The sequence below is a fragment of the Borostomias antarcticus genome (assembly GCF_949987555.1).
Source record: "Borostomias antarcticus genome assembly, chromosome: 4".
NCBI lineage: Eukaryota > Metazoa > Chordata > Actinopteri > Stomiiformes > Stomiidae > Borostomias > Borostomias antarcticus.
The window spans coordinates 14,252,770-14,263,708 of NC_140237.1; the positions used below are offsets into that span (position 1 = coordinate 14,252,770).

At 48.5% G+C, this 10,939-nt stretch overlaps 1 protein-coding gene across 1 annotated transcript in view; it reads left to right on the forward strand.

Moving 5' to 3' along the window:
* The window catches only part of zdhhc1 (zDHHC palmitoyltransferase 1), a gene marked incomplete at its 3' end in the record, with an annotated part of 18,405 nt that extends 7,466 nt beyond the window's left edge, over nucleotides 1-10,939 (forward strand). Inside the window, exons 7-11 of the mRNA XM_084437342.1 lie at nucleotides 1,023-1,144; nucleotides 4,291-4,379; nucleotides 7,396-7,504; nucleotides 8,293-8,395; nucleotides 10,374-10,939. Of these exons, the coding sequence (XP_084293468.1) occupies nucleotides 1,023-1,144; nucleotides 4,291-4,379; nucleotides 7,396-7,504; nucleotides 8,293-8,395; nucleotides 10,374-10,939 (989 nt within the window). The remainder of the gene's footprint in view (nucleotides 1-1,022; nucleotides 1,145-4,290; nucleotides 4,380-7,395; nucleotides 7,505-8,292; nucleotides 8,396-10,373) is intronic.

The following is a 10,939-nucleotide window of genomic DNA, read 5'->3' on the forward strand; positions in this document are numbered from 1 at the left end:
ATAGTCCTCAGTTTTAATAGTCCTGTCTGTCAGGTTGAATAGTCCTCAGTCTGTCTGTCTTGTCTGCCTCTGTCTGCCTGTCCAGCCTGGTCCAGGGTAGTAAACATTGTGTGCGCATGGCTCAGTCCATTAGCCCAGTGTCATCTGAGCATGGCGATCTCCTTGCACTATAAATAGTTTGTGTCCCACATGACAATTAACTAATTGGTACTACCTACCAACACAGCCGGGCAGTGTGGGCTAACAACGCTGGCACAAAAACAAATAGGCCACCTGGCACAATCACTCTGACTCTGGGTAAGGTGCAGTGGCTACTACTGTGTGTAAGGCCATTTTGTTGTAATGGGTTTATATGAAACATTCTCTAAATGGGGATTGTGTTGGAATAATGTGCAGTGTAATGAGACGCCACCAGGGGGCAGAAGAGAGGCTGGGGTCAACTGTTCTGGATAATTATGGAGATCATACAGCTTCTACAGATGACAGATTCAGGAGATACAGAGATGGCATAGAGAGCTGTGGTAACTTCGTCACCACTACCTGTAGCTGGAAGTTTGTATGTCTGTCTGTGTATCCCTGTGTGTGTGTGTGTGTGTGTGTGTGTGTGTGTGTGTGTGTGTGTGTGTGTGTGTGTGTGTGTGTGTGTGTGTGTATCCCTGCCTGTGTGTGTGTGTGTGTGTGTGTGTGTGTGTGTGTGTGTATACCTGCCTGTGTGTGTGCGTGTATGTGTGTATCCCTGCCTGTGTGTGTGCATGTATCTGTGTGTGTGTGTGTGTTGTGTCTGTGTGTGTATCCCTGCCTGTGTGTGTGTGTGTGTGTGTGTCCCTGCCTGTGTGTGTGTGTGTGTGTGTGTGTGTGTATCCCTGCCTGTGTGTGTGCGTGTATCTGTGTGTGTTGTGTGTGTGTGTGTGTGTGTGTGTATGTATCCCTGCCTGTGTGTGTGTGTGTGTGTGTGTGTGTGTGTGTGTGTGTGTGTGTGTGTGTGTGTGCCTCTCTAACACTCATCTTTCCTCCTTCCCTAGTGTGGAACAGACTGAGCACGTATGAGTACATAGTGAGACAGCGTCACCGCCAGGAGACCAGAGAGACCAGTAAAGGCCCAGTGGGTGGAGAGGCTGGACCTCCCAAACTCAACCTCATCAAGGTACGGTATTCATGTACTTACTGCCTCCATCCTGCTGTCCAGTAAAATACATGGGAAACTGTCACAATCACTTAATATAGCCTGGTCCCAGATAGAATATAGCCTGGCCACCCTGAAAAACTGTTTGATATTGATATGGGTAAACATTCTGAAATAAATGTAAAAAGCAAAAAGCCTTGTATTTGTGTGTTGCCCATACTGCTCTCTTCTGACTGAGAAAGTCTAAAAATATTAATTCTCTTCATGGCTCAAAGCTTGCTCAAGATATAGCTTTGAGGTATTGGAGAATACAATACAATGTGCAAGGCGCGAGGTTTTGCTTTCGGTGGTGTACGCGTGTGTGTGTGTGCGTTTGTTAGCAGGATTACGCAAAAACGACTGGACCGATTTTCACGAAACTCAGTGGAAGGGTGTAGCATGGTCCAACTTAGAACCCATTAAATTTTGGGGGCGCCCCGGTAGCTCAATGGGCTGGGGCGATTACCATATAAAGGCTAGTCCTTCCCGCAGCGACATGGGTTTGAATCCGGCCCACGCCCTTTGCTGCATGTCTTCCCCTCTCTCTCCCACCTTTCCTGTCTGTCACCTACACACTGTCCTATCCTAATAAAGCAGACATGCCTTAAAAAATATCACACACAAAAAAAGAACCCATAAAATTTTAGAGTGGATCCAAATCACGGGTCGGGTCCACGGGCCGCCCAATCATCACAGCCGGACTGCCCATTCACCTCTGTTCATTTTTTGGACTATGATTACGCAATAATTACCAAACCGATTTTCATGAAACTTGGTGGAGGGGTGTACTATGGGCCACCTTAGAACCCATTCAAATTTGGAGCAGATCCAAATCACGGGCCGGTACCACGAATGAAAACAAAACTTAGAAGGAAGCCAGCTCTCTGTGTGGGGGTGCGAGAGACACAGGGTTTGGACTGGGGTGTGTGGGGGGAGAGCCCGGAGTGCACCTCACTGCCCCCCCACCGGCTATGACCCGAGGGGGGCGCCACAGAGCCACCCAAACACGGCCACCCATTCACCTCCAGTCATCTTTATCTCCGCCCCAGCGAATCACATGGCGGGTCCACGAGCCGGCCAAACACGGCCCATACGGCCATTCTTCTCCATTCACCTCCATTCATTTTTTGGACCAGGATTACGCAAAAACTACCAGACTGCTTTTCATGAAACTCGGTGGAGGGGTGTAGCAGGGGCAAATTTAGAACCCATTCAATTTTGGCACAGAGCCATGAAATGCATTCACGGGCGGAGGTCTATGCTCCCTGAGTTACATTAGATGAAGTTGGTATAAAAGCTCAGCTCTCAATTCAGAAGCTGAAACTGATACACCGGAGGTGTTTCTCAGGAAGCTCTCCTAGGGATCAGGTGATCCATGTCCAACAGCTGTTCATTCATCTTTAATGGTTTTCACAGTCCACTGTGCCCTACTTTACTGCGCCCATACACCTGTTTGGGCAAATAACATTCTGGGTACACATGAGAGTGAAAATGCAGCACACGCACGCACGCAGGCATGCGCGCGCTCACACACACACACACACACACACACACCTTTTGTTTTAGTTCGTAGAACAAACGTGGCACCAATTGAAACTTCAAAGCCGTACATGTGGGTTCAAGTCCAGGCTATACAGGATGATGTCTTTCTTCTGTACAGCATGAAAGACTGAGCATATGGTTCAAGGTAGCAACTCCAGGTCGACACACTAAACTTCAAACACTGCAAACTTCAATCAGTTGACACGACTCCCAGGACAGTTCACCCTCAACCCAGGTGGCAAAAGGGGGTTTACCCCCGGACACAGATGTTACCGCCCCACTGTAACCCATGGTGACCTGACTGTTTTGGGTGGACTAATGAGACAGTGGGTGGGCGTGTTCGCGCTGCAGTATGTGTGTGAGTGTGTGTGCGCGTACGTGTGTGTGTGTCCTAGAGCCATTACAACGTTGTGCTGGATGCACGGACACTGATCAATCAATTTCTTTTTATTTCTATCCCTGCATTGGCCTTGGTGTTAGAGCCAGTCTCATTAGGAATGGAGGCTCTGTATTGTTTGAGCCTGGTTCGGCTGTTAGCTGCACTGCGGCACATTCAACCCCAATTGTTAGCTTAGCACTGGAGCGACCTAGCACCCACTTACCACCACCTACATAGCAATGACCGTTTACATTCTTGCGTGCTACTATACTTGTGTGTGTCATACACACACACCGGACTCATGCAACGCAGCGTGCTCTCAAATACTGACACACAGGCTACAGGCTCACACACAGGCCTGCCTGCTCAAGCACTTACTTACACTTGCATGATCTCTCAAACACACACACACACTCTATCCCCTCATGTGCGCCAGCGCCACCCTGCCCTGTGATCCTTGGCCGTGCTCCAGTCATTGGCCGCCCGCTCGCGAGGGTTACCATGGTAACTCCCTGTTAAGCTCAGTGCGGTCTGCGATTGACAGAGACCCAAGCCGCCAACGACCCACCTGTGCTTGGCAAGCAGCACTAACAGCTTGGCGAGGTGGAGCACTCTTACCGCACAGTCCTACTACTAAACCACACTAGAACACTAGAAATAACACCAGCCCCACAAAACCACACAGCTTCCTTATGATCAACTCAAACCTCACCCTGTACATTTCTTCCCTAGTCTAGGCCTCTGTAAACTATACTGTTTGTATTACTTTTTAAAGGAACGCACCAACTTTTGGGGAAATGTGCTTATTTGCCATCTTCCCCAGAGTCAGATAAGACGACACGTACGCTTGTCTTCTCTGTGTGTGCAGTAGGAAGCATTGAGACCCATTAGCCTAGCTTAGCTCAATCACTGGAAGTGGATTTGAAACATTAGCCTAGGCTCTGTGACAGTACACTCTGGGACAGTACACACTCTGGGACAGTACACACACTGGGACAGTACACACTCTGGGACAACACACACTCTGGGACAACACACACTCTGGGACAACACACACATCTTGTGTGACAAACGAATGAACAGACAGAGCTGGTTTTAATAGGCCCCCATATGGTCAACATATACAGCTAAATTGAAATTGCCTATATGGTCAACATACAGCTCTTCTGTGTGACTGATGTTACCTCCCTCTCCCCCCCCCAAACAGGATGTAAGCTATTCGGGATCACTGGGCTATACCAACCCTGAGATGGACGTGGAGGATTCTACCACCATGGGAGCACGGGGGGGTCCAGAGTAAGGTTTCACAATTCTATCCTCCAGTGGATGATGGTGCTGAGAGAGAAACGGTCTTTCCCCCATTTTTTTTTTTTTTTTTTTTTTTTTACAAGCTGCTTTGCTGTCATCCACATTCTGCAGTGTATGTGGTTGCCTGGACAGACTCCCGTTTATTTAGCAGTAATTCAGTAAACCTACAAAAATAACTCTAATCACCATTTAAAGGGATTTCTCCCTTTTTCACCAACCTGTAAAATATGTTATTTTACGACAAAACCGCAGGATGATGTCCATTGGTACCACAGACACTTGCACTAGTGGAAAAGCAGAGTGTTATGGAGGAATTATATAAAATGTGAGCCTAAATCGTTAAGGGAAATTTGAAAATGGACAGTGAGACTACATGAGACACTGGTGTGAGTGAGTAATGGTGTTGTTTAACTGCAGTTAAATGTGTGCTCTTTGTGCCAAAGAGAATTGGGTTGCGATGTGAATAATTACTCCTCTGTAGGCTCTTAGATTTCTTTAGCCTCTGTCCAAACAAAACAGCTACAGAAAAAACTGGACATGCACACTTGCTGACAAATCCCTGGTTACTTTTGAACAGAGACTCTGACCGTCTCAAAGTCATAAGTTCAGGAAAAGTACAGTCTTGTGTCGGTACATTAGTCTGCTTCAAAGTGTCTCCGCTATCTTAACGCCATAATTGGAGCGGAGCCGTTGTTCAGTAGCCAGTCCTCCCTCGGGCTCCACTGGGTTCCTACATGTTTCATGAGACACAATGAACAACACTTAGCATTTAACAGTGCCAACGACAAAAAAAGCTCTCTCCTACGTCGCCACGGCAACTGTTTTTCTTTCGCAAAAAAACAAAATGGCAAATGAAATTATTTTCCCGTGACTTTAATGACACGCTGAGAAGAGAAGATAGAGAAAGGCCCAGTGTACTTTATAATAGCTGACCTCTGAGAACAAGAGGAAAGGACATCCAAGACCAATGTACAGTACCAGCCAACAGCAGGCAGGCCATGGCCATCAGAAATAACATTACACATACTCATAGCTAAGTAATAGATTGACCTCCACGTTGGCTTAAACGCAGGGAGCATTAGCTTTCTGCCTCTGCCCGCTCCCCTGGAAACCCCTTGATTTAAGAGGTGTGAGATTAAATAAGACAACTAGCAATGGCTGTTTTATGAGGCTGGCAGCTGGGCTCAAGCACTGGCAGGCCAAGCCCACACAATGACCTATGACCTCTGCATAGAAGTGTCTCTCAGATGTCTCTGTGATATTACTGACCTGGGCGCTCAAAGGGGAAATCCAATAGAATGATGAGCATGATTTAATAATGTCATACTCATGTAATGTCATACTTAGTAATGTCATGCTCATGTGATCCTCGTAAAATTAGATCTTTGACAACATTCACACTCAGACAGCACTGCTCTCAATCATCTCAGTTAAGGTTTAGTTAGTGACGAAGTCTAACTTAACAGATAAATGCATACCCAAGGAGTAATGGACAGGATAGCAAGGTAGCAGGTGTGTGTGAGTATACATATATATATATATATATATATATATATACACAACCAGGGCCAAAACCAATATGGCTTCAGGGGAACACACCTACCTACTGGACTGACACACACGTGGAGTGGGATGACTGTGTTTGCCTACTTTAGTGGGTTTACTCTGCAATGATCCCAGATGGGCAATAACAAACACTGCGTGCGTGCATGCGTGTAATATGATCTTTAGAAAGACGTTTCTAAAGATCATATTACAGAGGCATGTGAAAACCACAACAAGCCCTCGCTCTATGGAAGCACAACTAGCAATTCATAAAAATAGATAGAAAACAACCGTTTCGTGGCAGAAAAGAAAATTTTTTGAAGCTGCATTCTCGGTGCCCCGTCCGCCGCCATTACATGGATATACTTGGCTCGCGCTGGATTTTAAATTTCTTCTACAGGCCTCCGAATTACACCAAAGTTATCTTGGTGAGTCAAACGTCTTATAATATGCCGTAAATAAGGTCCAGGTTGTCGAAAAAGACCCTTCCTCTTTAAGTCCGCTCATCCACAACAGTCCAAATCCATTTCACACACTGGAATTCAACCCGACCACCACCACACACAGTTACTAATGATTCAGTAACTGATGATTCAGTATTAGTGTGTCACTGTAATGGGCCCATCTAATCCAGTGGATACGAATGGCCTCGTATGGAATCTCAGCCAGTAGAAAAAGCCTTATCCTCCAGCTGTTGTGGCTCGCTGTTCCGTTGTGGCTCTAGCCGAATGTAAAATGACTTTGAGAGCTTTTTAACCACCAACATTCCTGAGTCACAGCGGTGAAGCTGGGTAAAGTCAGCCATAAATTAATGAAGCTAAGAAAGAAGAGCTGTCTGGGGTTTGCTGGACTAAGGGGTGATGGTAGCCTACTTGGTGTGCAATTACCTGCCACTACCTTGCTGGTGGGAACATCTTTAAAGCGGCAGTTTGTACGATTTTCCTAAGATTTTAACATTTCAATATTGCTGTATAGCTATGAGAAATCGAGAGACATACTTGATTGGGCTCCTGTGAAAACTCCATCTTTGAAGCGTGGTTCAAAGCGTGCGTGTGTGCTGAGATTCAATCAGATTCAATCTTCTACGGTGTTATGGGAGTGTGGTTGTACCCAAACCCACAAACCGTGAGGGTGAAGCAGGCTGAGTTTACCCTGCCAGATGGAGTTTTCCACTAATGCTAGCCCGTAGCTAACTCGTAGCAGGCTCATAGAAGTTACATACTTCAGCTTTAAGGAAAAAAGGGAGAAAACTGAAAATGGAATTTTGACCTGGATATGTCTCCACACAACAGGAAGTCTCAATCACAGATTATGTGCTTAGCCATCCTGGTTTTGATTTATACTCTATCCTGGCACTGGCAGTTTACAAGTGTGTGTGTGTGCGTGCGTGTTCGTGTGTGCGCATGTGTGTGTGCGTGTGTGTGCGCACGCGTGCGTGTGTGTGCGTGTTGTGTCCCAGGTTCTATGGCAACGGCAGAGTGAGGAGCTGGTCCAGCAGGGCTGGTGAGGAGGAGGCCACCGTCTCCACAGAGCACAAGCCTGTCTCCCGTCCCCACACACACACACAGGTACACACACACACACACACAGGTACACACACACACACCCGTCTCCACAGAGCACAAGCCTGTCTCCCGTCCCCACACACACACACAGGTACACACACACACACACACAGGTACACACACACACAGGTACACACACACACACACACCGTCTCCACAGAGCACAAGCCTGTCTCCCGTCCCCACACACACACACAGGTACACACACACACACACACACACACACACACAGGTACACACACACACACCCGTCTCCACAGAGCACAAGCCTGTCTCCCGTCCCCACACACACACACAGGTACACACACACACACACACACACACAGGTACACACACACACAGGTACACACACACACACACACACAGGTACACACACACACACCGTCTCCACAGAGCACAAGCCTGTCTCCCGTCCACACACACACACACAGGTAAACACACAATCACACACAGGTACACACACGCGCACACACACGCACACTCGCATGCACACACACACAGAGCACAAGCCTGCCTCCCATCCCCACAAACGCACACAGGTACACACACACACAGAGCACAAGCCTGCCTCCCGTCCTCACAAACGCACACAGGTACACACACACACCAAGCAGAGAATGTTTCAGTTGTGAAAACACAGACACGCACACACACACATATACACACATTTAAACTAGTACATCCATCTCTAATACCGTCCGGAACAGTATATATACATCTACAATCATGTGAACCTTGCATGCATGTGTGTGTGTGTGTGTGTGCGTGTGCGCGTGTGCCTGTGTTTGTAGAAGAGAAAGAAGAAAGTGCACAAAGTGCCAGCAGAGGTGATCAACGACCGCTCCACTGAGACCAGTAGTAGCAGAGCCCCTGTCTGCAACACTACAGAGCCTGGTGAGCACACACACACACACACACACTCACTCAACACTACAGAGCCTGGTGAGCACACACACACACACACTCAACACTACAGAGCCTGGTGAGCACACACACACACTCACTCAACACTACAGAGCCTGGTGAGCCCACACACACACACTCACTCACTCAACACAACAGAGCCTGGTGAGCACACACACACACACACTCACTTAACACTACAGAGCCTGGTGAGCACACACACACACACTCACTCAACACTACAGAGCATGGTGAGCACACACACACACACACACACACACACACACACACACACTCACTCACTCACTCAACACTACAGAGCCTGGTGAGCACACACACACACACACACACACACACACACTCACTCAACACTACAGAGCCTGGTGAGCACACACACACACACACACACTCAACACTACAGAGCCTGGTGAGCACACACACACACACATACACACACACACACACACACACATACACACACACACACACACACACTGAGACCAGCAGTAGCAGAGCCCCTGTCTCCAACACTACAGAGCCTGGTGAGCACGAGCACACACATGCACACACATGCACACACACACACTCAACACTACAGAGCCTGGTGAGCATGAGCACACACATGCACACACACACACACTCAACACTACAGAGCCTGGTGAGCATGAGCACACACATGCACACACACACACAAGCACACGCACAGACACACACAACATACAGTATATACACACCTCACCACATCACAAGACTAAAACACAATGCAGATTGTTACTGTATATCCTAGAATCTAGCCACAATGTAAACACACCAACCTTACCACATCATATTGGACTCCACACACCCCCTTTCATCATCGGTGTTTATAACCTGTCTTTGTAACTAATCACTCTCGTTATCGTAGATGACTCTATACACTAAACAAGCGCCTATGTACATAGCTACAGTCTACATCATCACCCTAGATAAACATGCCTGTAAACATACGTAACCCAGCCCTCAAGACGAGAGCACTCTTATCTCTGTTAAAAGACCCAAGCTGAACGCGTCCGTGTGAATACCTCAGATGGACATGGACTGAATAAACATATAAACATGTATTCCAACTTGTGACTACTGCAATACTCCAGCTACTACAGCAGTCATTTCATTTCAAACCTTTATTTATACTCGTAAAGCACTGAGGTTTCCCTCATTTACAGTGTTGACAAGTTCACACAAATAACAGAACAAATACAATATACAATAATAATAATAATAATTTAAAAACAATTACAGGTCGAAGTACAAATGCCAAGAGCCATGGATTTAAACTCTGCGACTCAGGCTTTAGAGTGTGTTGTAGAGTATTCCAGGTATAAGGAGCATCATGGACAAAAGCAGATCTACCGAGTTCAGAATGCACACGAGGAACCCTGAAAACAAACATATACACAGATTCATATCAAACACAAACAGCGTAGGCGCTTAGAAGTGGATTTGGAATTAACCTTAAACGGTCCCGGCTTTGTCTTTGGAGGTTGTCTCATCACTGTGCCTCTGGTTGGCTGTCATGGCTGTCGTGCTGTGTTACTGTGAGCGCTTCATGATCAGGCTCATTTTAGATGTTGGTCCTGACAGATAACGCTCAATGGCTCACCCAGCCTGTTGCCCAGTGTAGATAGATGCACTGGCATTATTAGACATTGGCCATGAGGTGGAGTGATCTTTGATTTAATACATGTAAGTGGCCTAAGTGATATAGCACCTACTGTAGGGGTTGCGTGTCCCATAGTTGGGCTCAGACTTCTTCCTGGTCTGAAGACCTTACCAGGAAATACTCTAAACCTAATGTCTTAATAATGGAGTGTGTGCTTCTCCAACGCAGCCCCGGGGCTTCAGTCCACATTAACCCTGTGTTGTCTTTGTCAGTGTCCTGTAGCGCTGTGATGTGAGTCGTGACTGTGTCCTCCTCTCCTGTCCTGTCCAGTAGAGCCTGCCGGTGTATCGGCCACGCCCACGGCCATGTCCCTGAGCCAGCGGCTCCCCTTCCCAGCCTTCCCCCCGAGGGCCTCCTTGCCTCCTGTGGCCCCTGGCCCCGTCCAGGCCGCCGGCCCCCCTGCTGAGTACCACTCTGACTCCGCAGAGTCCCTGGACGAGATCCCGGTGGCCCTGGCGCGTCTGGGCTCCGCCTCGGTGGCGGGCGCCAAGGGCGGGGCCGCGGCCTCGTCGTCCTCCGCCCACCGAGCCCTGCCACTCCCCGGCACCGGCCCGCCGCTCCCCACGCCCTCGCCCCGGCCCCGGACCAGGAGGAAGGCCTCGTCCACGCGAGGAGGTGGCAGGGCGGCGGCGGGGCAGAGGTTTGAGATGACCTCCGCCCAGGCCCCCAGTGTGTACGTCAGCAGGGGCAGCGGAGAGCCGCCGGAGCCCACCGACCAGAGCCTGGTACTGGGGGGGAAGCGCAGGCCGGGCAGCCGCAGACGCCTGGAGCTACCCGGGCCCAGCGCCAGGACAGAGGCCGGGTACCTGGCTCTGGAGGACGCCTCACTGTCTTAA